The sequence below is a fragment of the Crassostrea angulata genome, chromosome 6, assembly GCF_025612915.1.
Source record: "Crassostrea angulata isolate pt1a10 chromosome 6, ASM2561291v2, whole genome shotgun sequence".
NCBI lineage: Eukaryota > Metazoa > Mollusca > Bivalvia > Ostreida > Ostreidae > Magallana > Magallana angulata.
In genome coordinates, this window is record NC_069116.1 from 44370036 (window position 1) to 44384080 (window position 14045).

A 14045-nucleotide genomic window follows, 5' to 3' on the forward strand; every position below is an offset into this window, starting at 1 on the left:
GGCCTTATGCCAATTTGTGAAGTATCAGACAATAGAAGGCAGTTTAGAGATCAAGAGGCCAAGCGGCGGAGGTCACTTGTTGCGGGGATCGAGACCCCTTTGGTGAAAGAGGACACCAACTCCCGCGACCAAGTGGTATTCGCGTACGACACAGAGACCGTAATAGTGACCAAGAAACTCTGGGATCAAAATAGCAAAGAGAAAGTTGTGAGATTGAGGAACAGTTAAATTAGAGTTATCTACACAGTTAATACTAATATATGGCCATTATAGTTTTGTTTAATGATTGTTAATCACTGGCCATATATTGATTTATTTCATTGTTGAAATTTATATTTTGTTTGTAGGGAAAGAAAAATGTTTCTTTTATTTTTATATAAGTTCCTGCTATGATTATGTAACGTTATACTTAAAATAAATGATTATATCATTTATTCTTAAGCAGGGGGGAGTGTAGCAGGAATGGGTTCAATTCACGTTATATATTCCCTATTTGCCCCTACTTTTGTTTATAATAATAGTTGGAAGTTTCTAGTTCATATACTTACTTCCGTGGATACTATAAATAGGTTTGTATTGACATACAGATCGATAATAATCCTTCACACGTGTTCGATCGTCATAGGAAATATCCAGTTTTTGTTTATACTTTTCTATTGGTTAATATACCGGAAGTAACCTTTTTCGGGTGGTGCTAAATACAGTCAAAGGTCATACTCCTACAGTCTATTCACTAGATTTAACGTTATATTTTTCTATTGTCGTGGTTTGCTATATAAAGCCCCGAAATCCGTAGTTTCTTGGGGACTTGTTAAGCATTGATTTGCTGTAAGTTTCTTACTTCTCTAACATGGTTTATTAGATATTTAACAGGTTGAACCCGTTAGGAGAATAATTTGATCATTTTGTCGTCGTCATTTGCTCCTGTTGAATTATTTTCGGCCTTTAATCTAAAAGTTAAGTGTTAGGTTCTTATTATAAGGGATTTTTGTATTGAACCTAGGCCTTTCCCCCGGCTAGTTGGGCTAGCGTTCCCGTACGCTAGGATGGGGGTGATATTTGTTGATTATTTTGATGGTGGTGTTCACAGGGGTTTTTGACAGGAATTTTTGATAGTAACATTTTGTTGGTCTATACTCGGCAGGAATTTACAATTGTTATCATTATTTTGTTTTTGTTTTTTTCTCTAAAGTCGTAAAAAAAATATTGTTGTTTGTTGAAGCTGGTGTTTTTCATTTCAGTGTGTTGAACTGTGTCAAAAGGTGAAATATATATTATTTAACTTAAAATTAAGACCAAGCAGACTCGCAAATCAAAAATAACCTGGGAAATAAATTATAATTCAAAGGAAACGGTATACATATTTCAGAGTGTAAATCTGACCCAACCCGTCCTATTACACTCTTAACAGCAGCAACAAATGGAAAGAGTTTAAGGTAGCTGCAATAATGTAGCCCTCTACGATTTTTTATATCTGATGTTTACTGGAGAGGGCTACAATTGAATAGGATCTCTGTTATGGTGCAAAATTAATTTTTTAATGCGGCTGACTTCGGTCTGAAAAGATCGATTTAAATTTTTATTTGACTTCCTTTGGATAAAATGATTTCTTAATTCAGATTGAACGAACTAATCATATATAAATCAAAACCAGATAAAACACATCAGCATGTTAACCAGTCGTCTTTTTCAGCAGCCATGACAGTTCTCGCGTGATTTTATGGGATTTACGCTTGGAGTTTTGATGGGCTTGATAACGTGAATGTCAGTGTAAATAATCTTACCTCGTTCTATCACTAAAACATCATTTAAGGAAATGGTATATGATGGAAAATTCATATTTACCGCGTTAATTATGTTTAAAATAGGGGAATTCCTTCATTCAGTTCAAGATCCGCTCCTAAATTCTCATTGGCTGTCCCAAAATAAAACCGGTCAAGGTTAGTAAACATGGCGGACAAATTCAACTTTCGTTGTTGACATACACTAAAATAACCGATATATGGACTATACTACATATTTTTGGATTAATTTATGCCATAGACATCTACAACGTACAACAAGGTAAGAAATGCAAATGTTATTGTCATTTATAAACGATTTGAGACGAAATCGTTGCGGGAGTGAATCACTCCCGCACTTCCACCATTACGGAGATCCTATGGAGTTGTAACCCTCTCCCAATAAAAAAAAATCAAGTTTAAGGATGTAATAGTTGCCACTTTTATTCATGTAAAAGTGGTTGTTTTGATAATTAAATCATTTAATAGTTTAAAAGACTCGTGTTATTTTTTTTATAAGTATTTTGATATTTGGTATGTGACAATAAACAAACTTGGGCAGAATAATGATTGCATATAAGTATATTGTTTTAGAATTCGATGCATGAAAAAAAAATTACCTAGAATTTCTTAAGTAGAAAAGTCATGAAGCAAAAGGCGTGTATGAAATTATATTTTCACCTCAATATGGAAAAATATCATTGACAAAGATAACTTAAATTACACATTAAAATTTTAAAACCCTTTGAAAAACGAAATTAATTAATCAACCCTGTGGCGATGAAAACCGTTAATTTCGGTTTTTTTCCAAAACATTACCAATAAATAAAAATTACAAACTATTTAATATTCTCTGATAATGTTCCATCTTATAGTTTGTTTTAGAAAAAGTGGTGCACAATTCAGTAGGATATTATGAAAGTTAAAAAAAAAAGGCAGAAAGTCCCATGCAAATCAGGATGTATCATAATCACACTCACATGAGAGAAAGGGTTAAGAAGTTAGTGGTCGATGGACGACTCATACTTCCAAGGACTGATGCTGGAACATCAGTCCAAACATGATAATGCCTGTAGTGTAAGTACCACATAATATTACAAAAAAAGATTTAGTATTTCTAACATTTGAGTTTTTAGTTGTCCCTTGGCAGAAGCCGTTGTGGCTGTAACATCAGACAAATGCTGGAAAGCATGATCAAGAAAGGAATGAAAACATTTAAAAACTTCAGCATAGGATTTGGGGCTGAGAGATTTACAACAGATGATTCGACGATTATGTTGTACACGGGTCTTATGACATCTTCAGTTTTTACAACTGTTTTTTAAAATTATTAAGCCAGCAGCTACATGTACCTCCATGACTAGTAATTATTTCAAAATGTCAGCTATCACTAACCCAAGTCTGACTGGCAAAGAAATATGCTTCTTGTTGATCTTGATCTTCATGTTTTTGTGCAGCCTCAAATGTGGTTTGATGGCGCAAGATCTTGCTGATCGATTAAATTGTCATGTTTCAACAGTAAGCTCAATTTTTTTTGTACTTTGCTCTTGGCAGTATTAATATTTGGCCATCTCGAGAACAGGTTGATAGGAAAATGCCGAATTACTTTAGGACTTTGTACCCCACAACATGAGTTTTAATCGATTGTACAGAAATCAAAACTGAGAAACCCTCGTCTTCATGGTGTCCTTACTTTTGTTTCAAGTCTCTACACTGGCTGCATGTCAGATGTAGAGATTATTGGTCGTATAGATTTACTTGAGCAGGAGGACTTTATCATGGCAGATTAGGGGTTTGTCCTAAACAAAGTTTGGAATTGGTGTTAATACCCCCTTCTTTGATGAGCCAAGGTCAGTTTACTGTCCAAGAGGTTGATGAGACTCAAACTATGGCAAAGCTTAGGATGCATATTGAGCGTCATTTTCGACGTGTTAAGGAATTTCACGTTTTGATGGTGTCATTTCCTTAAAGAGATTTGTTCCTCTGTTTTGGGGCAGCCATTTTGGGTCACCTCTATTCTGGAAATTATGCATCTTATATTGATTTTACTCATAAATTCATATTTAATTATATTAAATAAAATAGTTATGTAAAAATTCCATATTTAAAGAGTTTAGTATGGGACTTTATTTTGTGGCGGAAGGTTTCTAAGAAGAAAATGAACATTTTTCATAACTCATTTGTTTTAGAGTACCGTCACTTTAGCTTCCTTATTTTCTGTGCAAACAAAATTTCCAGATAGTTTGTGCGTTAAGATACACGTATCTTCATTTTGTTACAAAAACATTTTTACAATTTTTCAATATTTCTATCGACACATATTGGCAAAATTAACTTAAATCTCATAAAAGTCAAGGAAAAATGAATCCGAATGTTTGCCTAAAATTAGCTTATTTCATGCCACATCTCAAATTTTACATTATAGACGCATACTTTTTGTTTTATTTTCTGGAATTTTAAGATTTTTCTGACAAGTTTATCATAATTTGAGAAAAATTTTGAGACTTTTAAATAATTTCATTATATGTTGAATCTCTAATGGATAAAATATATATATAGCGTTTTATCAGTGCAAAAAGGTCAAAATATCAATTAGGTGAAGAAATTGTGACATTTTTCTTTATGATAATTTTAATTTTATTTATTTTAAATAGTATAAACTTGTATTTGATGTCATGGTCATTCCATATTAAATTACAGGAAAAAGCGATTTATGAGCACTTTCAGTGCAGAAAGGTCATATTAAATACTCAGTAGCGCCAAATGAAGCATATAGACCCCAACATTTTGTTTTGAATATTGGTTAAGCTATGTGTGTAGATTTTAAAAAAATACTTCAGAAAAAAAGTTTAAGACTTTTGATAGCAGGATCCAACGTCCTAAGGTATGGTTGAGTCTGTAAATCCTACTAGACTTTGACCCGTGCGTGCACGGGTTGACATTGCATATTATGTCGAGCATCTACGAAATAGATACATCAAATTTGCACACCATGTTGGCATTCAGAACTCTCGGAATTTTACATATTAAACGACTGAGTAAGAGTTATCTCCCGTATTTTCTTTCATGAACAGAATAAAAAGCAAATTTTGAATGAAAATTTACACGTATTTGTATTACTTGTATCGTTTTTTAGTTTATCCATGCAAATGTGATATTGTGGAACCATAAACTATAAGGGCAACCCGTGATTTAGCTTGAATTTTAATGCGCATGCGCAAGATAGTAAAATACGATTTCCGGAATTTTTAAAGGAATTTTCTTTGATTATTAATTAGCGAAACCTGATTGAGAAAAAATAAACAAATTGGTAATCTTCGAAAAGACAGAAGTCCTCCGATTTCTCTGTATTAAAGCCACAAAAATCGATTCTTTTATTTTAATATAGTAGTATAGATATGGACAGCGGCTAACATGCTATATATGTAACTCTCTTTAGAGGGCCTTTGATAAAAGAATGGGCGTAACTTTTAGATTAATTGAGTCCAGTGTTATTAAACAATAGCGATTTCTCAAATTAGGTATTGTCAACGAAATTTGCAAGTGTTCTATATTTTAAAATTTAGCATTTCTTGATGTGATTGCTCTTTTAATTTTCACCTTAACAAATAAAATTGATTCATAATGATTATGCATTGTATTACCAAACACATTAAACATTAGATACTTATTTATGGTGATATGACTTGATCTTTTATTGCGTGTTTATGTTTATACATGTGTAATTAGATATGATTAAAGAAGAAGAGATCAATCTTTTCTTTCATGCCCTGCCAAATATCTGCATTAAACCGCAGAAGTTCTAAATGGGACTCCTCAGGTGTCCACGCAAAGAAGTGGCACCATTCTAGTCCAGTGACTGACATCTGGGTTATCATCTGGTACATGTAGTAATACTTGTAGGTGTCCTTCAAATGATAGGCATTTTCATGTCTTTTAAGGTACATACAGTTTGCCAGAGGATTCACAGGACAGTTTATTTCTAGTAACCCGTGTGGAGGATTAAATGAGGAAAAGAAGACTTATGTCTGGTGTGGCTGCTATCCACGATGACAATGGACTAATAACTAGACCACAAGGATAGATGTTGACGTTCTCATCAATTGCCTTAAATTAATTGATAAAAAATGAAATAGATTAAAAAGTGTAAATAAAGTATTTTACTGTACTATTTTAATTGTTTTTATAAATATGTTTGACACATCATATGTATATACCTGCACCTAAGCCAAGGCAGCTATACCTTCACATGCTATACCATGCCTCATTGCTGATGTTACTATCTTGCGAGTTGTCTTCAGTCGGTCAACTAGTGGTTCAGGATCTGTGAATTTTTTTTTAATATCCTTTACAATTCTTGTACATTAATATTATCTTGAAAATAGTACAATTGTAATTTCTAAGATGTGTTGGTTTTTTTTCGAATTTATGAATTCTGCCCTTTTTGATAACATTGAATTTGTGTGCTGTTTTAGTTACCTTTCTCCTACGAATAATGCTTCCTGGTAAAAAAGCTGTTATGCGATCTTGTCGAATTTTATGCCACTTCGGGTCTCGAGATTGTAGACGAGTTGTGACTTTAATGTTGTTGGCTTGTATCTCAGAGATAGACAATGACTCTAATTTCATAGATTTACAGTAGTCTGAGGCGATTGACACTTCATTTATATGTTTTTAACAGGCAATGGTGGAAAATCTTCTGCATCCATGATCTTGAGTACAAAATTGCTGTGCAGTTTCTGTTGTACTGCAATAGGAGATCCTTTGGGGATATCACCCACAATGTGACCACACGATCCGGTTGAGCCAATAGCACAGGAACACCTGCTGTCCTCTCTTTCAAAAAGTGGCCTATTCTTTATCACAAGTATTCACAACCTGATGATTATATCATCATATGTAGTCTGTAGTAAAATGACAACAATATATTCATTTAAATCTTATGACATTATTTTAATATTCATGAATTTAAATACATTGTTATTTTATACCTCGATATCATTGGGGGGAGGGGGATCACTCATCATCATCATCATCATCTAAAGCATACATTGTAATTAAATTCAAAATCATAATTCAATGTCGGTAGGTAATTACATCATTTATAAAAACATATTGACATACAATATCCATATTAAATACTGATTAAATAAAATTTCAGATCGACATTTGGTAAGATATACTTCCATGATTTTTTTCAAAATGCTAAGATTCATTAGTAATTTATGATTGGAATAAATGTGTATTTGATGTGCTGGTTTAATACCGGTATTTACATGTCAAATACTTTACAATAGGGGGGAATAGTTAATGTTGATCCAATAGGTTCCTTCATATATTCAATAACAGTCATGTTACAATTAGATAAAAACCATCCTTTTAATTTGTTTACATTATGTTGTGTAAAACATAAAAAAGTATGTGCAATAATACTGTGTTTACCTTTTATATTTCTGACGTATTTTTATGACCCATGAACATTGCTGATTAAATAATTTATCTACCAGGTCAATTTGCATTTATTGAGGGTGCCCAAAAATTTGTGGAAAGAAAAGGATTGTTGGTAGCAAAGTCCTCAGTTAAAGTCAATAAAGATATTATTCCCTTACGAGTCGTCAATTTATTGGATGAACCCTGCATGCTATATAAAGGCACTGGCGAGGAGGTAAAATCTGAAGATGTCTGCGTATTTGAAAAAGTACAAAAAGTGTCAACAGGGAAGACAACTTGTTCAGACCTAGAACCTCAGAAAATACCAGAGCACCTTAGGACCTGATTGACAAGTCAAGCGCCTATTTGCCCCCTGACGAACAAAATAAACTGAAAGACCTTCTCTGCTCTTATCAACATTTATTTTCAAAAGATTCTTCTGATTTAGGACACACCACCTTAGTTATACATGAAATAAACACCGGAAATTCCAGACCTATAAAACAAAGACCTAGAAGAATACCCTTGGCAAAGTTAAAAGAGGCTAATGGGGAAATCTCCAAAATGAGATCTGAGGGCATTATAGAGCCATCAGTGAGCCCCTGGTCCTCTAATAGAGTACTTGTAAAAAAAAAAGATGGTTTCCTCAGATTTTGCGTTGACTTCCGCCAGCTAAACGACATCACCATAAAAGATTCACACCCTCTGCCTAGAATTGACGACACCTTTGATGCATTATCAGGATTTAAATATTATAGTACACTTGACTTAAAGTCAGGTTACTGGCAAGTTGGTCTACCAGAGGAGGACAAACAAAAGACAGCATTTTCTTTTCCGGGTGGGGGACTATGGCAATTCACAGTTATGGCTTTTGGGCTATGTAATGCCCCTGCGACCTTCGAGAGGCTCATGGAAAGAATCTTTTGGCCTCTCATGTGAAATATGCTTAGTCTATTTAGACGATATTATCGTCCATTCAAAAACATTTGACAAACAAATTGAAAATCTCAGATTAGTGTTTGATCGATTAAAAGAAGCCAACTTGAAATTAAGTCCAAATAAATGTCAACTTTGTCAGAAAGAGGTACTTTATCTTGGTCAGAAAGAGGTACTATTTCTTAGTCATAAAGTCAGCGAACAAGGTCTCTACAGATCCGAATAAAATAAAAGCAGTCAAAGAGTGGCAAACACCAAGGTCTACAAAAGAAGTTAGAAGTTTTCTCGGGCTGACATCATGTTATAAAAAAATTATATTGCATTATGCTGACAAAGCTAAGACTTTACATAGATTGACAGAAAAATCAGAAAAGTTTCACTGGGATGAAAATTGTCAGAAGTCTTTTGAGATATTAAAAAATGCCCTTGTTACTGCCCCTGTTTTATCATATCCAAAAGAAAACGGAACCATTATTTTAGGTACTGATGCAAGTCTGGTTGGCCTCGGTGCAGTACTCTCTCAAATACAAAACGGAAAAGAAACAGTCATTGCATATTACAGCAGGACATTTTCCCGGCCAGAAAGGAGCTACTGTGTGACAAGACGTGAACTTCTAGCTATAGTTAGCTCATTAAAGAATTTTCATCACTAACTATATGGACGGCATTTTTTAGTCAGAACTGATCTCGGCGCGTTAAGATGGCTGTTGAATTTTAATAACCCAGAAGGGCAGATGGCACGTTGGTTTGAGGTGTTAGCCTCATATGATTTTGAAATACAACACAGAGCCGGGAAGAGTCATAGTAATGCCGATGCACTTAGTCGTAGACCTTGTATAGAACAACATTGTTTGCACTGTCTCAGGACAGAACACAAAGAAAATAAAGAGGATGAAGGGTTTAATAATAAACAACAATTCATAGGGAATTCAAACAAAATTGTTTTTGCAACAACCAGATCTGGACAGCAAAATGAAGCACCAGAAGCTACAAAGGATGACATACTACCCTTAAAAGAGCAACAAAGAAATAATCCAGTACTTAAATTTATTATTGAGGCAAAAGAGAGAGATCTTAAACCTGAATGGTCCAATATATCTGCAATGAAAGACAGTATGAAATACTATTGGCAAAGGTGGGATTCATTAGAGTTAAAAGAGGGAATTTTGTATTACAAATTTATAAACACAAAAGGCTTTATTTCTTGGTTAGTTGTTGCTCCTCCTTCAGCAAAAGAAACTATTCTTAGTCAACTTCATGATGGCATAACTGGGGGTCACCTTGGAATTGAGAAAACTCTCCTCAACGTTCAACAGCGAATCAAAGCCACCACCAAAGAAATGGAAGGCACATCTAAAGCAATACAATGTTGGTGCTCCCTTCGAACGTCTAGCAATGGACATCTTAGGACCTTTTCCAAGGTCAAATAAAGGAAATAAATATTTATTAGTAGTGGGGGATTATTTTTCAAAATGGTTAGATGTCATTCCTGTGAAAGACCAGGAGGCTACCACTATATCAAAAGCTTTTGTTAATAGACTTGTGTCCATCTTTGGTGCATCATTACATTTACATATTGACCAAGGGTCAAACTTCGAATCAACAGAGAGATTTAGAGAGATTTACAAGATCTTAGGTATTCAAAAGACTAGAACAACCCCAGTCAGATGTGATGGTTGAAAGAGGCAATCGGACCATAAGTCATATGATACCTGCATTTATTTCAGAAAATCAAAAAGACTGGGATGAAAATATTAATCTTCTTATGTTAGCATATAGGTCCTCTGTTCATGAATCAACAAAAGTGACACCAAACGAAATGGTTTTTGGACGACAAGTCACTCTACCTATAGAATTAATATATGGAAAACCAACAGCTGATACAGAAATTCCAGATAGCTGCGAGGAATATGCCTATCAATTGCAACAAACTCTTGATAAGATACATGAATTTGCTAGAAAACACCTTCAAATGTCTTCAGACAACATGAAACGTCGTTACGATAAGCAGGCACATCAACTAAACCTTGAAATTGGGGCAACAGTGTGGTTGTACAACCCTAAGCGAACTAGAGCTGTATGTGCTAAACTACGAACAAAATGGGAGGGTCCTTATACAGTACTTGAAAAGTTAAATGATGTCATCTTCAAAATCCAGAAAAACAAACACTCAAAACCAAAGATTGTCCACCACGCCCGCTTCAAACCTTATACATGTACTATCAACAATCAGTAACATCCCCATAGACATAAGGTACTATAACCCTATAGTATCAACACCAATAACAATACATCATGAGTGCAGAGCTGCAATTAAAAATATATAACTTGTACTAAAATATTCAGAATGTGTATAGTTCCTTAAGATATCCTAATTTATATAATTACAGATCACCATGTACAGGTGCTTGAATGCCCTGACCTAAGCTTTGAGAGAAGATCTCTTTGCGAGCGCCATGTTTTTGAAAGGCACAGCGGCTTTGGTTACCTGTGCACTGTGTGTCATAGGATCTTCAATAGGCCGGACAATCATTCAGGTCCTTGTGTAGGGAATGAATTACTGTTGAGAAAGAAAGCGACCAGAACTTTCACAGAGGAAGAGGCAGAGGAGCATCGGGTGTTCATGAGAAATCTTCATAAGAAAATCCAAGTTAGCAAGGAAGATCACAGGCGTACTCCATCTAAACGCCAGCAGCTGCACCAAAATAACAGAAAAAGATTACACCAGGGAAACTTCAGAGCAGGAAAAGAGAACAATCATATAGAAAAGAGAGCCAGATCGCAGGAAACTGAGAGAGTTGCAAGAAAAGAAGAAACAGAGAGGGAAGAGTCTTCCCCTAAAGCCCAGCCAGAGCCAAGACCAACAGTGCTACAAAAACAGAACAAGAACGCCAAGCTACAAATAACACAGCTAGAGTCAACCAATGCAAAAGATGAAAGTAATGCGGAAAGGTCAAATGAAGATGACTGCCTTTCTCTATATGCAGAAGGGTTTTCCGATGCAGAAATTCAGGAGGCATTCAACAAGATTATCTCTACGCCCCCACCACCAAATCAGGACATCACCTTTCCACCTGTAAAAAAACTAGACACCACGCCTGCAACCCCAGTGTTACGTCCAAAATTTCTTCAATATCTACATCAACCAGTGTGTCTTCCGTTTATTCTCCTATGACCAAAGAATCAAGCACCACAGTTCCGAGCTACGTACCAACACCAAAGATGGATGATAAGATAAAGAAAATAAATGAGTCTCAGAGGAAGAGAATTATTCTCAATATTGGGGGGAGGAAATTCGAGACCTCAGTGTCGACCCTTATGGTCAAACCCCATTCAGTGTTGGCCAAAATGATATCACCAGGAGGAGTGAAACCTTACAGTGTCGTCAATGTGTACACGTATTTTATTGACAGGAACCCACAGAACTTCAACTATGTATTAGATTACCTAAGGAATGGAGGAGATCTTCCCCTGGATGCTTTGCCACTAGATCAGAAGAGCTTACGTGAAATTGTCATGGAGGCTAAATTTTATGAACTACGAAATCTAGAATTGATTTGTGAGAAGAAAATCATCAAAATTAAGAACCTCGATTTAACCGCAGAGTTGGCTGCTTTAAGCAAGATGTAACATTGATATTTGAAGACAAATATTTCTTTCAAGGACGAGGGTAATGTTATGACCCATGAACATTGCTGATTAAATAATTTATTTACCTATTTACTTATTCATTTATTTATTTGTTTATTTATTCCAATATTGTTATTGTACTTAGTTGTTTATTTATTGTTGATATTGTTATAGTATGTTCCTATGCGATTGTTGAAGAAGTATCTATAATATATAAAGGATTTGTTGAAACATGCAAATCTTGATGTCTATTTTAGTACGGTACTGTACTACAGTGTTTTGTATATACCAGGATTTCTATCCAGCAGAAATACTAGGCGAATTTATTCAAACAGTATGATACACATCAGAACAACTATCTGTCGTCTATATCTAACGTGCAACTCTATTTACAATGAATTAATGCGTCTTGAGTACTCTTGGCCAAAATGATCGCTTACAAGTTATGTCAACACGTGCTCAGCACTTCGCCGCTTCAGAAAACTATTTTCTGCTTTATACACTACATACCACGATGTTTAGACGGAATAAACACAATCTACGTTGTTTAATTACTTACGTCTGACTGTTAAGACATCGATAAATCCTTGTGTTAGCTGCATCATCGTCTTTTTGAGCGGAAACCCTGTAATGTTTTCGTTCGCAGACACCATTTTACTTCATGAATATTGATTAGCGGGTCACGTGATAACGGCTATATAAGGCCGAGCCCAATCAGAATTAGACACTTCGGTCACTTCTTGTTTGAGATGAGTCAGCTTCAGCTCTTTCAGCCCGACCTCCCGGCTACGAATGTGAATATTTTGCACCTTCTCTATTAGATAGGCATATCTGAACATAGGTTCCATTCATGGTATGTTAAGGTTTTAGTAGATCTTCAGTATCACCTTCTGCATCATATTCAGCATCCCTGCTCACATTCCTCAGAAGGTGCAACTAAATCAAGTTCAACACCTTTCAACCCCTACTTCTAGAATTAGCACTTGGTTTCTCATATTTATATAGTTCATCAAAAGCCTAGGTGATTTCATCTGGTGCACCTTAATAAGGTGCAACTATACTATTAATTGTAGTAGTTGTTTACACCTTCTATTAAAAAGTCAGCACCTTCCCGTATAGACTGTACCTTCTACATTTGGGTATAAAGATTTCATTATAGGTAATAATTTATACAACCCCGAGACTCAAGACACACCTAGACCTAGGAAGGAGACCCTCCAGAGGAAGATTCTTAAATTTTATATTTTTATAACTGAATAAATTTGTATTGATTTTAAATAATCTTGTCATTACTCATCTTCTACCAGGTACAGAGGGCTCACACATTTTGAAACAACTGAGACCTTACAATTAAAGTTAAAACTAGTGTATTTAGAATATCAAAAAGGTACCAGTTGCGTTCAGTTATCGCTGAAATACTTGTATCCTTTTGGAAGTTCTTTGATTCCATCACTTATCAACACTTTCTTACAATTTCCTCGATATAGCCGAACGTAATCGCGGGGACGATAGGAAAATCGCTTGTTAATGTTTTGACTTTCACTTGGACAGCCATTGTTTCTACCTACGCTAGCCTCATTTTGGATGCGTTATGAATATTCATTAAGATCTCAATAAGAGAGGAAAACTTAATTTTAATATTGCCAAAAAAAAACCGTTTTAATTGTGGGAAAATTGTCAATTCATTATATTTGCGCTTAAGTGTCCCTATATAAACAGGATGTTAAATATTTTGAATCATGATTTTTAGTCAGAAAAGACCAAATAACTACAAACTAGAAAATGTAACGAACCTTGTTACGTAGAAACGATTTGGTTAGAAAATTGTTGGACACCATACTATAGCAGGTTTACTAACAACTTCTCCTTGATAGATTTATTTAACTTTTAAGAAGTAAACCGAAACAACAACTATATACCATTGGAAGCGGAAGCACAAAAGCCTCAAGATGGCGATTTTGTACTTATTGCCAGCGCAAATGGTGAAACATTACTTCACTTATTAAACAATGGCAGTGCCTAGACATTTAAATCGATATGGTAAGAAAGATCACTCTAACAGCCAACTCGTATTCGTACTTTAAAGGGACTTGGTCACGACTTGAGATCAAATATTTTATTTTTATTTTTTATGTATAAAATGGTTTACTGTACATTTTAAATGATTGACCAAAATATTGAATGTTAAAGTCAAGATACAAACGAGCAGGCTTGGGGTAATGCTAAATGTAATGGTAATGCATTGCAATGCATTACATATTTTCAAAG

General features: G+C 34.9%; 1 protein-coding gene and 1 pseudogene across 1 annotated transcript; one reads left to right on the forward strand and one right to left on the reverse strand.

Moving 5' to 3' along the window:
- Positions 1-5506: 5506 nt before the first annotated feature.
- On the reverse strand, positions 5507-6817 carry LOC128187533 (uncharacterized; annotated as a pseudogene).
- Positions 6818-11318: 4501 nt separating this feature from the next.
- On the forward strand, positions 11319-11777 carry LOC128187534 (putative potassium channel regulatory protein). The gene has a single exon (XM_052857954.1). It carries the CDS (start codon positions 11319-11321, stop codon positions 11775-11777), a length of 459 nt encoding a protein of 152 aa, XP_052713914.1.
- The last annotated feature ends 2268 nt before the right edge of the window (positions 11778-14045 follow it).

What these genes read in the sequence shown, in the direction of transcription:
- LOC128187534 (XM_052857954.1), top strand. Translation starts at nt 11,319, where the DNA reads ATGACCAAAGAATCAAGCACCACAGTTCCGAGCTACGTACCAACACCA.